Source organism: Alexandromys fortis, unplaced genomic scaffold (assembly GCF_014885135.2).
Source record: "Alexandromys fortis isolate MF-2015 unplaced genomic scaffold, M_Fortis_MF-2015_v1.1 scaffold_77, whole genome shotgun sequence".
In the NCBI taxonomy this organism is placed as follows: Eukaryota; Metazoa; Chordata; class Mammalia; order Rodentia; family Cricetidae; genus Alexandromys; species Alexandromys fortis.
Window position 1 is genome coordinate 730,951 of NW_026067967.1, and position 16,824 is coordinate 747,774.

A 16,824-nucleotide genomic window follows, 5' to 3' on the forward strand; every position below is an offset into this window, starting at 1 on the left:
GCAGGAGTTAAGACTGCCTGACACACTTGGCTCTTAAATGCTGACATGCAGAACAAAATGACTGAAAATTATTCCGTAGGAGCATTCACAGCTAGGTAACAAATCAAACTCGTATCGTGTGCATGCTAGGAATGAAAGGCCCTCAAGAAAAGGAACAAAAGCCAAACTCAAAAGGAAAGGAAAAGTTAACAGTGACCATTCCTGGAAACTTACTCAGAGTCTTTGTTCCATAACCGTCGTCACCTAATCCGGGGATGTCCTGCATGGAAGTCCCCAGAGAGAGCAATGAGAGAGGAAGAACAGCCACGGAAGAGGAAGGTAGAAGTCAGTGGAGTTGACACGGATACTACCATGACAGACCGTGTTGCCCAGGCAATCTGGATCCCACTTGCTTTTCTTTTGAAATAACCTTCACCCCAAAACTCCCTGAGCTGTGTTATAAAGGGAAAATTTTGATTTGTAAGTCAACTCAAAAGGTTGAAGCCAGAGATTGTGGGGAAATTAAAATGATCAGTGATTGTAATTTTTTTCTACTGTTAAAGGAAGTCCCCACTCCAAATTTCATGACAAATTCTGTATCCACCACTCTAAGCTCTCTTCTCGGCAGGTATTTAATGGCTTCCTGGAGAGCAAGAGTGAACCACTGTGCCAATACTCAATGAGAGTCATTGAATTACTTCTATCAAGCTGGCAAAATACATATGTGGCGATGTAATCCAAGACATCTGAACAGAATTTTTTTTCTCAAGCCTTAGGGACTTGCAGGATCAAACCCAGTCTACTCCTGGTCACAGAGAGATGCTGGTTGGACCTGAAGCCCCAGCTTTGTCAAGACCCATTCTAGCATTGTCTGCAAAACAGCCCCAGGAAGGGAAGGATCCAGACTGCAGTCAAACACCGGTCACAGTAGTAAAACCTGCCCTGCCTGCCTGCCGTGTTGTTTGCCTTGGTGTGTCGTGGGACAGCCTGTCATGAGTGTTGCATGTGACATTATCTTCAGAATCTACTTACGTTCAGGATCACTGGTTTCCTGCTCACTCTGCTCCTTGTTCTTGTAGAATGGGAATTTTCGTGAAAAGATGAAGCTCTTTTTACGCCTGTCATTGAATGACTGTGAAGGAGAAAAGGCATGGGGCAAAAACAGGGGACGTCTAATTGTTGTCACACTCATGCTGACAGAACAACTAGTTTGTAAAAGCGCAGGGAGCTGTAGTGAAGCAAGCGGACAGGCAACGGAGGTGCCAGAGGGGGCGAAAGGCAGACTCCATTTCCAAGCAGGACCAGCTCTTGTTAATGGCGCCTTGGGAAAATGGCTTTACAGTCAGAACACCCTTCCAGATAAATGGTGGCAGAGGGGATGTCTCAAGGGGAGAGACAGACTATCCTGGTTCTACAGCTTGCCCGTCTCTGAACGTTTGAATCTTCATCTCAAATCAACACACCTCTTAGGTGCTGAGACCACATGAGGCGATACCTGCCCGGAATGCCATACAGTTCTCATGTTATTACTGTTGGGTACAAAATGACTATGAACAAAGTCGTTTTTCCCCCTCATTATCTTGCTGTCTTAAAATTGAATTCATATTAGTTCAGCTTGGATTTAATTAAAGCTGCACAAGGAAGTGAGTGGATTTATGATACATAATAATTATAGTGTAGCATTTTAATTCAGAAGGTAATTTAGCTTCACACCCTCGTTAGTGACTAGCTCGAGAAGCAGAGGTTGAGTCCAATGCAGGTAACACAGATTTAGCTGGTGATAGCCCCAAGAGCCGGGCTCAGAGGCTGCTAATGTGGTATTCACTTGGTAATTGCCCAAGCACGGGAGAAAGTGACAGTCACCCATCTACATTTTGGTAAAGGGAAAAAAATGAGGATAAATACAATTTAAAGTACAAGCTACCTATTCGTTCAAATGGGGCTCGATTAAAAGTAAAATATATATAATATAATATAATTTTAAAAATGCAAAAGACAATTCAATTTATTGCATGGTGGCTGTTGCTACATAAATGCTTTGTGGGTTGTTCTTGGTGACATGGGACCATTCAAGTTCTATTAATTTCATACTCTGTCATGCTTCAAAAATGTCTCGCCAGCCTTATGATCATCAACACTTGAAAAACTGATTTGAATCTTTTAGCTGCTTAAAAACACTAGAAAATCATCTCCAGGGACCAGGGTTTCTTATTTGCACAGGTTTTGAATTGAATTCCCAATGGTAATATGAAAAGGAGTCTCCTAGCCCAGGGTTAGCACTGGCCACTGGCAGGAAGAACTGTGGAGCCAGAGGGGTGAGAGCTCGGAGGAAATCAGTACTCGTTGGTTGAGAGGCGAGCGTTTTGTCCCATTCATGGCACTTAGTCATGTTCCCATATTAATTAGAAGCTCTACCAAAAAAAAAAAAAGGTGCAAAGAAGGCATTTGTTTCGTACCCCTGAATCAACAGGAATAACGTTCAAGAAACACTGAAGTGTGGAAAGGTTTTTCACCAAAGTCAGAGCAGATAAATTTTATGACAGATCAGGACAGGTTTTTATATGTCATACTTAAAACAGGACTTTCTTGGAACTTAGGTCTGCAGAGAGCACCTGCGTTTAATAGAGTTTTATCATAACCTCGTAATTGAGAACTGGCAGCCAAAGATAAGGCTGGGAAGTGTCCCTCGAGTTCCGTAAAGGAACATTACACAGGCTTGCGTCACTCCAGCGTCCTGCCACTTTTACATTCCAAGCATATTTAAACTCCAGTAACTGAAAGTAAAAGAAAAATACCATGTAAGAATTAATGGCCTGTGATATTGCAGGGGGTGTTAAGACACTACTCTTTAACGTTACAGATGACTTTCATGCAAAACAATTATGAAATCTCATGCAAATACAAAATTATGCCAAGAGGAAGAAAGCTGGGGGGAGGGGAGTTAAAGACACAAATACACGCAGATGGATAATGCAGAGGCTTCTAGGACCCTAAATGGTGTTGCATGCAAACCACATTGTTTACGTTGTCTCACTGGTCAAAGGAAAATGAAAGGGTGTTGTCTCTGATTAATTCTTTCATGTTTCAAAGCAAGGAATGTAATGTGTTAACATTTCCCAAGTATGAAAATGTTGTGTATCATGAGTTCTCTGATTGGACATAATCGTACTGAACAGCACACCTTTTGACACCCCATAAGTAAAGTTCTATGACAGTATTACAAGCAAATGCCCTTTGCTTCCTTCCTGCATGACTTGGAAGGCACTGGACCCCATTCATGGCCACAAAGTCAAACCACCATTTCAGTACACGCAGATTCAATGTTTTACGTGTAGGGGCTTACTGAATTAACATTAATATTAGCTAATGTCAACATTCTGACTTACAAAGGATGATATGTAGTTTATGAGGCTAGGCATGTAGAGTTCCATAATAGATGCTTTATCAGCACTGTAATTTTTCCTTTTAATATAGAAGAGGAAATTCTGCTACATGAGTGCTGGGTGAACAGAATAAGTCAGCACTTTTGCTATTTATGTAATACATGGCTCTGTAAAGGCTGGTTCACAGCTCTGGTCTTCACTGGGCTTGTTCAGGGCTGTTTGTCTACATTAGAGCATTTGCAGGCCCCATGAAATTGTCTTCAAGGAGAAAATGTCTTTGAATAGAGATTTTGGAAACACCAAATACTGTGGAGTGGGGTAAGCTGGCGTGGGAAAGAATTCTACTTGAGAATTTGAGCAAGCAAAATTTGCATTTATTGACCACTGAATGACCAAGCTTAATTCTAAGGCATCACGTGTGTGGCCTACAGGCTAGTTTCAATGAAGCTGGCCTCATCACTCTGTTTGTATCCTGAGTTGCTCAGATTGTGAGCTGTGGAGTCGGGAATTGAATCGGCTGCAAATGTAGTTCTGTGAGTACAAATTCCTGAAAGCCACGCCTCCTTCCAGTTAATATTTAAAATTATAAGCAACTGAGTTTGTAAGTCACACCACATATTCTGCCATTCCTGGACAGTCACGCCCGGTGATTGGTTACTAGGCCACATCAAGTTATTGGTTTCGATTGTATCTCCTTTGGCTATTATTGCTACGTCTTTCTTAGGTAGCAATTCACGTAGTTGAGGGCTCAAAGCCACTCTTGTTCATATGATACTGTAAAAAATAAAGGGAATTTCAACGAGACACATTAGTCATAGCGATCTAAAAATCTGCATAGAAGTGGCTAGTTAACAGAGACACGACTAGGTGGTTGTATACAGTGTAGGTAATGAGGCATGGAGAGCGGGAAGTGACAGCTTGATGGGTATGGACTTATTGTAGGGTGGCTGGAAATGAGACTGTGGTTGATGGTAATGTACCCTATGAAGATACCGGGGAACACGGAGTTGTGTATTTTAAGGTCATGTCACTAATGTAAACTGTATTTCAAGAAGGCTATTTAAAAGAGGAATCCTTCCACACCCCATGCCATGGGCTGATAGGAAACAACCCTATCAGGTCTCTCTGCTTCTCATTCATCTTGGTGTAAATATGTTATGTCTTTAACTGGATGGCCATCGTACTTAGCGTGTAGAAATCTAGGTGTGTTTCTGTTGACCAGATTCTGCCCTGTCGCAGTTTAAGTGAATATCTTTCATGTTGTGACAGACATTGCAACACTCATGTCAAGAGTCAGCATCTCATCAGCGGGACGCAGGAGTCCCCTGATTTGCAGGTCAAACAGTATGAAACTTCCTGGGCTGACCCCACCATAGAATGCTTTGGTAATCTGGCATACGAGAAGCTCAAATCCCCTCTTCACCCACTAAAATTCCATGTTCCTAAAAACAAATGGCATCTGTTTACCCCTCATATCCAGAAAACTATAGAACAAGAGGCCTGTTTCTGGTTTTTTTTCACATACTAGTTCCTCAGTTTCTATAGCTCCATCATGTCACCTTTGTAGATAATGGTGACCTCTGGTAGAATTTAAACTAGTACATGGCTCAAATATGCTTTTGCTGTGGCTCTTCTTAATTTTTAGAAATACTTGTTTCTAGGGCAGCAACGGATGCAGGAGAGAGGGAAGGTGGTGGGGAGGGACTGGGAAGTGTGGAGAGAGAGGAAGATGTCAGGATATATTGCATGGGAGAAGAATAAATTAAAAAATAAAACACTTGTTTTCCCATAGCTCTGTTCACCTGGAAAAGCTATTTAGACATTGCTTTCTATTCCTATAGATAGCTCATTTTCATGCAGAAACAGAACTGTAAAACAAAATATGGTAAAGAATAAGTAATATTGTGACCAAGAAGGATTAGATCAAAGATCAAGTATTTCATCTTAGATCAAGAATTGGAAGCATAAAAGTCCCGAGCCTCCTGACAGGAGAAGAAAATATCACTTCCAAAGGAGCCTTGGGAAGTTCTGCTAAAACAAAGCTCCAGATGAACCCGAGTATATTCAGACCTGTAGATTTCATGATCAGTCGCCAAATAAGATTGGATTTTCCATGTTTCTTTGATTTCTTTATAAAGATACAACAATCAGAACCTGAAGTTTGGCAAACTCTGTAAGACAAATCACCTGGCTTCTTTAGCATAAATATCGCATCAGCCAACCAGCGCAAACAAAATACTTAAAGGGAAAGTCACATCAAAAAATTACCACACAGAGTTCATTTGCATTCTGGTTCAAACGAATTACAACACAACAACAAAAACACCATTTATGACATTTGTGGTGCAATATGAGTGGAGGAGGAAGAGGAAGAAGAAACACAGGAGGAGGAACGGTGGCCAGATTGCCCAATGGAGGAAAATGCACTTGCCACAAGACGTTACATGCTTATCGACCTGACTTTGACCCCCAGATCCCACACAAAGGTGGAAAGAGAGAACAGCCTCCTCAAAGTTGTCTGATAACCCAGTAACTATCTTTATGTGTGACAATGACATGCGGTCAGGCCATACCGAATTAAGGAATGGTTCGATGCCCTGAATTGCATCCAAATACGTGAGTGGACCATAGCGCTCCATACGTCTAAAGGCAGAACTGTAAAGGAACATAGGCATTTTCTTGGCAGGTTAATAACAGTATAATCACAAGTATAACAGTACTGAAACCATTTGTATATGCTGTAGGAATGAACACACGAATAACTGCAGGCATGTGGGGGACAGGCGTTGCCACAGTCAACTGTGTTTCTGTTTTTATGTGAGTATATGTCATGTGTGTAGGTACCTACAGAGGCCAGAACAGGACACTGGGGCTTTGAAGCTAGAGTTATAGGCAGTTGTGAGCTGTTCAGTATGGGTACTGGCACCTGAACTGTGATTTCTGGAACAATAATAAGGACCCCTAACAACTGAGACATCGCTCCAGCAGCACTGATTAAAAGGAATTAAAACAGAATTTAAAGGAAAAGGCTAAAAAAAATCCTTAATGAGATCTAAGAAAGTACATATAAACAATTGAATGGAATTAGAAAAATGGTGCATGTTCTAAATGAAAAATTCTGAAGAGCAATAGAAAAATGTTTATGAGAAAAGTAGAAACCTTAGAAATGAGGATCTCAATAGGCCCAAATAAAAGTATAGTTGAGAGACTAAAGAACAGATTAGGTATAAAGGAAGAAAAAAATTTACATAAAAACAGGTCTGTGGAAATATTCCAGGCACACACACAAGAAAACACATTTAAGATCTTTGGGACCTCACCAAATGAATGAATGAATATGCTTTTGGAATTCTAGAGGGAAAAATGTAATCAAAGGTATAGGAAATAAATAATAGGAAAATAAAAAGTTCAGAAGTCTTGGAGAAGACACAGATAATCACGCGCAGCAGAATGAATATGATCCTAAGATCATAGGTGACCAGAGAAGTCCGTTATACATCGTCTTATAGTTTCTGAGCCTCCAAAGTACAAAAAAGATGGCTAGGGATGTAGCTTAATAGTAGATGGCTTGCCTAGCGTGTATGACCCCGAGTTTTATCTGTAGTGAAATGTAAAGACAATGTGTGTGTGCACACACATGCATGCACACACATACACATGGTACAAGGCAAAAGTATCTAAGTACCAAGTGACACTTAAGGTTATTTTCAACAGAGGCTCTCCAGTCCAGGCAGGAATACACAAAATGAGCATTCTAAGTGATGACGGAAAGTATTCCGGAGAGTGCCCAATCCAGCACCGTCAGCCTCTGGATATGACAAAAAGCGGGTCCCACAGCACTTTTATTTCCATGTCTTTTAGATTCAAAGCACGGTGGACATCTAGGCTTTACTGACTGAAAGCAAACTGCAGCGTTGAGGGACGGCTCCCCTCAGAAGCATGGGGGAGAGATTTGGGAAAGGCAAAGCAAAACAACACGGTTGAGAGTCTCAGTAGACAAGAGGCAGTACCAGAGCAGGGAGAGGCACCCTACGGCGTCTTCTTTCTGTTGGCTGCATTGCTCTCCAGTGAGCATGTCCTAGTCTTGCTTTGCCCATGTATTTTATCTTACAATTTTTATACTCGGTGATCTGATTTATTCCTAGATGCCTTTTATTACTGTTGATAAAAAGAGATGGCGTAGTTATCTGCTTGTCTCACATTTTCAGCTCTATCTATGACTCGATTTTGGAAACGTTATAAGAATTTAATAGCATGCATAATGTCAATAAAAGGTACCATTTAATTTATCTTTTTATACTTTCTCTCCCAAGTTTATCGTCTGCCTCAATTAAAAGCACAGTTTGTTCAAAAACACCTCTTCTGCTACTGGGGAGATGCTCGGTCTGCCAAGGGTTTGCCTTACAAGCACAAGAACTAAGTTCAACCCCTTTAATCCTGGGGTGTGTGTAATAAACCTGGGTATATGGGGCACATGCTTATAATCTCTGTGTTGAGGGTATAGAGATTAGCAGACTCATGGGTCTCACAGCAGACTCATGGGTCTCACTGCAGTCAGCCTAACAACTGTTTCAGGCCAGTGGTTCAACCAGTCTAAAGACACAAGGTAGCTGGCACCTGAAGGAGGACCGCTACGATTTTGCTTTGACCTCTGTGTGCACTAGACATGTATACATGTATACGTGCATACACTTTAACGTGGGCAGCAGCCCAAGGACACCTTTTCTGCCACAACAAGAAATGTCCTTCTAAGAGGGAGATGTCCTTCTAAGAGGGAAACGTCCTAAGAGAGAGTTCAAAAGAAATAACATCTGTTACCAGTGAAAAGCAAACCTCTTTTAGTGTTTATTTTCTAAAAACTATACTATTTTCAATTTAATTATACTGGCAATGTAATTTTAAATCTTGATTTTTACTGACTATTGTGACATGTATGACCCTAGGGATGTTTAGTTTCTAAGCCTCAGTTGTAGGTACTTAAACGCGACCATGTAGAAAAAGTGGCATCGTGTAAGGTCAGTAATGCAGAGCCAACAACCCCACGTCTTTACAAAGTGTCTGTAAGTGTCCATTTTAATGAATTAATGGAAGGGATTTAGAATTCAACAATGCAAACTATCTTTAAAAAAGAATTTTACAGACCCCACGGAAAATTTAAAGATGTACACCATGTAGACAACATAGGCAAACTAGGCCAATTCTAGGAAGACATGGCCTAACAAAACTCAGAGGTGCCAAACACACCAGTAACAACTAGGAAGTTGAATTCGTAATTAAAATGACTCACACCAAATGGCTCTGACGTTTGATTCTACTGACTGAAATAACTCTAAAAAGAATGTATGCTAATGTAAGTTTTCTCAGTTTTAGGAGAGAAACTATTCTCAAACACTCCAAGGCCAGTATGTCGCCAATGCCAAAAGTAGGCAGGAATCTTGCAAACAGAGATGACTGCAAGCAAGCATGTCTCAAGGTAATATTTCACCCAGCTAATATACCTCCGCTAGCTTACACATTCCTATGCTCTCAGACACTATACTGTTTCTATTTTTAAGGCTCTGTATTGTAACGAAGGCAACATTTACTACGTTCTAGATTATTTTCTTAGAAGTGATCCCTAGAAGTTGGATTCTTGAATTAAACATGGATTGTTTTAACGAACGACACATGGCCAGAAAACTTTCACGTGATTGATACTAATTGACACTCCCCCTTTAACCACTTAGTCAGACTCTCAATTTGTAGTTGGTCCAATGATGGATCCTGATTATTTTTTTCTCAACACCCCCATGTTCTCCTAATTAGCTTACTATAATGGAAGGTGTTTATGACAGACAATTGTAATTTGGCACCCCATGCTCTCCTAATTATCTTATTACAAAGTGAGGAGTTTGGGAAGGGAAGCCTGAGCCTGTGAGTGAAGGGCAGATGTTATGCCGACACCTGATGAAAGAATCCTGGCACACTAGACGACGGGGGAGGCCTTGCATTTCACCACCCAATTATCTGTTTGGAAGCTAACTTTTCCAAAGCCAAATATTTCTTAGAAAACCTTAAACTTTTACTATCTTTAAAATCTTAGGGTAGGAGATAGTGAATTATGTGAAAAACTATATTTGCAATTGAGGACATCAAATCCTACACAAAGTGAACTCAAGCAACATTTCTCTAACCAATAGAGGGAGCTTTGTTCCAACATGGGCACATTCTTGATATGACTCAAATTTTCTCTCAAAATTAATATATATATATATATATATATATATATATTTAGATGAGGTGTGCGTGTGTGCATGCATGCGTGCTTGAATGTGTAAGTGCTGGTGCCTAAGGAGGTATAAGAGGGGATCAGATCTCCTGGAGTTGGAGTCGTGACTTGCCTGCCTGTCTTGGGTCCTGGAAACCCATGCGCTCTTCAAGAGCAGCAAGAACTCGTAACAGCTCACCCATCTCTCCAGCCATGCTGAATTCTGATTTTCTCTTTCTCTTCTTTCTTCCTCCCTCTCTCCCTTCCTCTCTTCTTTCTCTCCATCCCTTCCTTCCCCCCTCCCCCCCTTTTTTCTGGCGGTGAGAGGGAGGATGCCATCATTACAGACAGCTTGCTCTGGCAAGCTCAATTGAATGTGTGTGAGAACGGGAGGTGGATGCGGCCTTAGACTTGGGAAGAGACACCACAGCCAGTGCTTGCACACCGGGCTGTCTATCACATCTAAGTTCCTGACAGTCCCTCTGCCTCGGGACTTCACACCTCATGTGGTTACAGGGTTGTAGCTATAATTTTGGGGAGAAATATAACTGAATTTTCTTTAGTTTGCCAGAGCTGATGGGACTTTTGTACAGTTATCAGGATGTGATCATTTACTAATTTGGTTTATAAATCAATTTATAAATTATTAATACACTTACAATTCATTATTCTTAAAAATGTGACAAGCCTTCCCCTGAGTCCTTACTAGTTTGGTCTTCATTTAAATATTCATAATTGGAACTAATAATAAAACTAGAGAAGTGTCCTGATGTGTCATTGCTTGGGAAATTTGTAGATCACTTCCCAGAGGAAACTGCCAACTTCTGTGACTCCAATTGGTTGCTTTACAATTCTATGGTGATTCAACATTTTATTATCCTATTTCCCAATAATATGATGGATCCAACAACTCATAGGATTTGAAAGCAAAAACTCAAAACTTTCTGTTACTTACTGTGTTCTTTTTCAAGAGCGTCTCATCAATGGGAAACAAGGAACATTGGTCTTCTTTCTTAAATTCCCATGTTAGATTTAAAAACAGAGCTTATGGCAGATGTTGGTCACACTGCTATTTATTGTACTTTAAAGGATTTATTTAATTTTAAGTTGTGTGTGTGTTTACCTGTATATGGGTATATGCCCACATGTGTAGGTGCCCACACAGGCCAGAAGAGGTGTAGAAGCCCCTGGAGCCAAAGTTATAAGCTATAGTGTGCTCTTAGCCACACTAATTTTTGATTTCTCTGTTAAATTATTTTCATTTGTCTTCTGTACTCTACTGTCATTTGTTATAACTAAAGCTTCTTGTCAGTGTCTAAAAGGCTAAGCCTGCATTAGCTGTCAGCGTCCCACTGGCCAGAGAAGGTAGCAGAATTTACCATTCTCAAATTCAGAAACCATGTTCCGAGTCAAATGACTCAGTATTCTCCAAATGCCTTGGCACTTGAGGGAGTTCTCTGATCCCTATGATCTGGAATCTGAGAATCAGCAAATTAAATACTTAAGGGGAAATAAGCATGTTCTTTCTTAAATGTCTGTGTGTGCAGTGTCCATGGGGTTATAGATGCTGTGGCTGCTTCAAGGAAAGATGTCTAGCCCTAGTCTGGGCTGTCACCGTCCTGACTAGAAAAGCTTATGAAAGTCACTTCCTCTTCCCAGCTTTTGTTTCCTCCATGTCTACAGAAAATTAGCGAGATGACCTCTTTTATAGCATTAAAAATCCTCACTGTGAAGATATTTCTTCCTGCCTCTCCATCGCTCCCCCTTTCTCCTGCTTCTGCTTCCTCTCCCTCCTTCCTGCAGCCGGGGAGGAAGGCACTCCTCTTCACTGTCTGGATGGATGATGCCTCTGTTTCGGGAGTTGACAGTTGTTCTTCATGTCCCACCCTTTGATTTTACCTCCAGATCAGAGCACGGGAGGCAGCTATGCAGCACGGGTGACCCGGGAGTGACTGGAGGTAAGCCAGTAAGCAGAGCACAATAGTTAAGGTGCCTTTTCTAACAATGCAGGGCCCGGCTGGATAACCTCATTTGAATAATTCTTGTTTTCTGCTTGAGCAAAAGGGAGGGGAATTTACAGAAGAGGTGGATTCATCCTGCAGCTGAGACTTCTGGCTCTTAGCCAGCAGCTCTGGCAGGGGACAGAAAGAGTCACGGGGATTGGGACTGCTACTAAGAATTGAGTTTGGTGGGAGGGGAACACACAGCGTTGGGTTCTGCCTTAGGCTCTTCCGTCTGAACATTTCCTTTTAGGCACATCATCTATGCATTTTCTCATCCCTGTCAGGAGGGGATCATCTGAGAGGTTAAGGGCTTCTCTGCACGCCATGCTTTTCTTAAAGATAGAAAAATCAAAATTGGTTGATCAACTTTAAAGAGTAGAAGGCAAAAAAAATGATTCGGAGTTTTCTACCATTTTTCGACGGTAGGGGGAAAAAGCAAGGAAAACGTGTGTACACGTCAAGAGAATCAAACACCCTTGGCAGCTCCAGACCACCTTCTGAGACCATATAACCAGTCCTGTTCATGCTTGCCTCAAAGCCTGACATGCTTATTCTCATTTCTGTACCAGATATCGGGTGAGTTTGTCCCTGTAAATCAAATGTCACTTTAAAAGCCAGAGACCACAAACACACTATAATTTTGCTCAATGCACTTTCCGCTTGGAAAGAGAGTTCTGTACCTTGTTTGGACACAGTAGTCACACATCAATTGCAACCCACCTGTGGGGAAACATTCACAAAGTACTGAGCGCACACGCCTGGGCGACAGTACTAATACACAACACAACGGTTCTCTTCTTATTCTCAAGTCTCAGATCAAGGAATGAAGACTTCACATACTCAGAGAAACAACTTCACTTGAACGAATGACGAAAATGTGGTGCATATGTCCTATGGAGTTTTAGTGAGCAATAACAAAGAAATTGTATCACATAAAGGACAGTTGATGGAACCGGAAATGTAGTCATACATGCAGGGCTCTGACATGATGCACACTCAATGAGCGATAACTGTTCCATTGACTCGCCAGATCCCATAGACAGGCTTCCCACTGAAAGGACTGCATAGCGAAACTAGAAACTGAAGGGAAGAAAGAGTATAACAACTCACCCTTCATTAAGCTAACTATTGCTGAATGGGATGGAGCTGCTTTCTAGCGTATGTTGAAGTTAGAACAAATGAAGGACATAGACATTAAAAAGGAGACTTTTAAGGATGTAGAAGGAAGGGGGTGGAGGAAGACGAGGGCAGTGTCATTGCAGGGGGCGCATACGATTGGAGCACACATGCCTTTATAGACATGTCACAACTAAACCTATTACTTTGTTCATTAATATACACCAAGATTGCTGCAGTAGATACTGAGAACACAAAGTGATGAAGTAATTGCTCAGATGAAGATACAAAGATAGTAAGGGCGCAAATGGAGGGTGAGAAAAAACTCAGAAGCATGTTTTAGGTGAGACTCGGTGAATGACTGGGGACTGTCACATAGAGAACTGGCTAGACCTATGTCTGAAAGAACGGCCTTCTAATGATGGTGTGCAAAGGTACCCCTTTTCTCCATCCTTCCCCCATCCCAGTGAAGGAGGAATGGTGAACAGCTGTATGGGGGGGGGGAGGTAGAGCCCAGAAGAATGATGGGAGAGTCTTAAGATGCCATCAGTTACAAATGGCATGGTACACATTTGCTTCTGTTGAAGAGAAAAGCAATAGGTAAGGGTCTCTCTCTGTTTTTCTACAGAATCGCACACACACAGTTCAGAAACTATCCTTTTATCGTATCTTGGAGTATTTGGAGTTTAAGCCTTGGAGAAGAATTCTGCAGCTGAAAGAAGGGTTGCACAATCTACTCAAAGTCTGGGCACACTGACTGCTTACTGTGATGTGACACAAAGCTCTAAGGAACAGGAATGAGATTAAAGGTAAATGGGTGAGAGCTTATTTCTGGGTTCTCCACCCTCTGAAAATTTAAAATAGGAAGGTCAGAGTGGGTGGGGCTGCACTGAAGTGCTGTTCTCAGCAGACACTTGCTGGTGGAGTTTAGAGAACACAGCGGAGCATTGCACAGAAGCCAGAACATCAAAGGTGACTTTAGGGACTGAATCACACGCAGGGCAAGCAGCCACAGATGAGCCTGAAGTCTGATGACCTGAGTCTCTAAATTCCTCCCTTGACAGCAGTCTGCCAGGCTCTGTCCTATGAGCTTTGTAAGTGACCAGAAGACCCAGCAGTGACCCTTGCAGGGGCAAAGATATGTGGTGAGTATACCTTATGTTGTGTATACAGTCACCTTAGAGAAGCATGTGTGAGAGAACCAGGCCCTCCCTACCAATCCCAGGTCCAATCCCAGCCATAGACACAGCAACCCCAACAAAGATACATGAAGAAAACCTAGTCTTCTAAATATCACAAGTTACAAATGATTTTGAATTTTGTCATGGCATTCAAATGATGCATACATCTAATATATGAACTGACTTTAAATTTATAGATAAGAGCTCTAAGCGCTTTGGTATTTATACTGAAATTTACATGTGTTTGGCTGATATCACAAGACACAGTTAATACTGCAGGGAGAGGGACCATCCAGAAAGATGGTTTTCTTTAGAGACTGAATCTTTACTGATGGTTGTGAGAATTTAAAAAGAAAAATCCTTATTCTTACCAAAATGCTTGCCTTATAAGTCATCTTTGATAAATATCAGTTGTATTCTTATTACATTTCAGGAATACCGATCAGGTTGGAATTCTTTGTCAAATGTGGACCTTGTTTCTAGTACTGAGAAGAGGAAAATAGTTTGCTTAGACTTGGGGGTCACTGAGGGGGGAGCACTTTTCTTTTAGCAAAGGAATTATCTTAGTAGCAACCATAGCTCTGTATGTTTTTCTAAGCACAACTGAGCTTACTCTCGCTTCTCGCTACCGCAGGCTGGCCAGCAGGGAGGCAATCAACGAATGAAGAGGGACTGGGTTTGTACACATGTTGAGCTAATGCCCCGCCATCATTAGTGTTAATTCTTGGTGGAAACTGAGAACAAGCCAGTTACAGAGGGGAATAGTTCACCTTAGGGAACCTTCCTTCCAAGAAAAACCTTTTCTACCCCCGCCCCCCAAAGCGCAATGATCAGTTCAAAGAATAGGAGAAAAAAATCTTTACAAAGGCAGGTGGCCCCCTCTTGCTTCTTTTCCCTCCCGAGGGCTGTGGCTTACACTGACCAGGCGTGTGATTAGCTGGACAGCAACCAGTGACTGCCATCCTAAGCTCCCAACTCTGTCAATGATGGAAAATGTAATTCTCATAGCTCACAAAGGGGCTGCTCCCCATAGCTTCCCTATTGCTCCTTGTGTACACTAATTGCCCCGGTTGAACAGAAACATAGTTATTTCTGCTTTTCTCTCCATGGGGGAATTTCAAGAACACAGAAGAGGATCAGTCACAAGATGCGCTTATGAGTTTGGTGTCTTAGCTCTTGACAGCTCTGTGGGGCTTATAGAATTATGATCAGTAAGCATATAGCTAGGAAGTTAAGGGTAAGTTGTACAAGACAGTTTTGATTTGACTTTATATTATGGCTCTGTAGGTTAGTAGAGCTCACCTTCAAAAAAGCAAATTTATTCTTTTACACATTGCATTTTAGGCACAAGTAATGGGAATGTCTCAGGTCACCTGACTGATGGGACAGCTGGGGCCCCAGGACTAGGCTTGCTGACTGCCCAAGAGCAGCTGGTTACATGTTGAGAGTGGCGGCTTCAAAGGAAACCTAACCTTTCCCCAGATCATTTGATGTTTGCCAAGACCAGATGCAAAGTATTCTGACCTAGAATAGTACTGGGCCTAAAAGCTACTGTATGTAAATAACATGATAAAATAAATATTCATAGGCCTCTAAAGAGCAGCACCTGGCTGTGTAACTGTAGATAGGCCATTCATTCCTCCAAACCTGCCTTCTCGTTTATGAAATGGGTAACGAACTTTTTTTTTTGAAGGTTTGATTTTTTAGTATCCAGGTTGAATTTCTTAGCCCTGGAGGAAAAAAATAGATTTATCACAACCATGTTGCTAGTCAAACACTGGTTTCAATGTCTTAAGTTCATTTTGTAAAAGGTTTGTGTTGGGTTGGCATTCAGTGGTTAGTATCATGTATGAGGTGATAACAGTGCATAGCATTACCTAACAGCAGCACGGTGTTCTGAATGAAAATGGCCTCCATAGACTCATAGGGAGTGGCACTATTAGGAGGTGTGGCCCTGTTGGAGGAAAACTGTCACTGGAGGTGGACTTTGAGGTTTCAAATGCTCAAGCCAGGCCCTTTCTCTCTGTGTTGGCTGCTAATCCATATGTAGAACTCTTGGCTCCCTCTCCATCACTGTCTGCCTACACGTCACCATGCTTCCTGTCATGACGACAATGGACCTCTGAACTGTAAGCCAGCCCCGATGAAATGTTTCTCTTTTTAAGAGTTGTTCTGGTCATGGTGTTTTTTTACAGCAATAAAACCCTAAGCCCACCAGCGACTTTGGTTGGCACTTACCTGTCTGAGGTTTGGCCTTCAACACACAACTTTAATTTCTAGTGTGGGTCCTGCCAAGTCATTCTCTCTTCATTGTTATCCTGGTGGATAACACTCCTTTGCTTCTGCTGTTTGCCAGATGTGAAAACACACCACCTCTACAGCTGTTGAAATCTTGCTCAGTTCTCATTGACTCAGCTAAACTGTTACTTCTTTGGAACACTTTCTTAATTGCTCTCCCCCAGAGGCTCTCCCCACTAAGATTCTCATGTCTGAGGACACACTTTTCACCTTGTACCACAGTGGCATCCATGTCCTTTCAGGGAGGTTCTTAGATGGCAGAGGTCATCACCGTCAATGACCAGAGCAGTATTTTGCATAGAGAGAAACTTCAAAAGTTACTTAGTGAAAGGTAATTCCATACAGATCAAGAGAACACCTCTCTAAAGGTAACAATAAATTGGTCAGGTCTCCATTCATAGGTGGTGGATGAAATACATTTTATGCCGGTAAAACGTATATGTACCGTGCCTGTCAGGTATACCTGACTTTTCTCCCAAACAGCATTCTTTATCTTACATGAGTTGACCGGTTAACTGTGTGTATGGTGCACACACAGGAGTATATTGGACATGTCTATTTGCCCAGGTGGAGGCGAGAGCAGAACATTGGGTGTGCTCCTCTATTGCTCTCTGAAT

At 41.8% G+C, this 16,824-nt stretch overlaps 1 protein-coding gene and 1 long non-coding RNA gene across 10 annotated transcripts in view; one reads left to right on the top strand and one right to left on the bottom strand.

Moving 5' to 3' along the window:
- LOC126508935 (uncharacterized) overlaps positions 1–16,824 on the top strand; it is a 62,967-nt gene that overhangs the window by 42,084 nt on the left and 4,059 nt on the right. For both annotated transcript variants that reach the window (XR_007594011.1, XR_007594010.1), the window contains exons 2-6: positions 8,727–8,835; positions 11,515–11,567; positions 12,039–12,188; positions 13,357–13,537; positions 13,793–13,873. This is a non-coding gene — a long non-coding RNA (uncharacterized lncRNA). The remainder of the gene's footprint in view (positions 1–8,726; positions 8,836–11,514; positions 11,568–12,038; positions 12,189–13,356; positions 13,538–13,792; positions 13,874–16,824) is intronic.
- The window catches only part of Dlg2 (discs large MAGUK scaffold protein 2), a 1,620,445-nt gene that overhangs the window by 29,063 nt on the left and 1,574,558 nt on the right, over positions 1–16,824 (bottom strand). For 6 of the 8 annotated variants that reach the window (XM_050154450.1, XM_050154453.1, XM_050154445.1 and 3 more), the window contains one exon: positions 1,012–1,111. In XM_050154450.1, coding sequence (XP_050010407.1) covers positions 1,012–1,111 — 100 coding nt within the window. Of the gene's footprint in view, positions 1–213; positions 260–1,011; positions 1,112–16,824 lie in introns of all 8 variants that reach the window. The other 2 variants (XM_050154448.1, XM_050154449.1) reach the window with 1 other exon arrangement.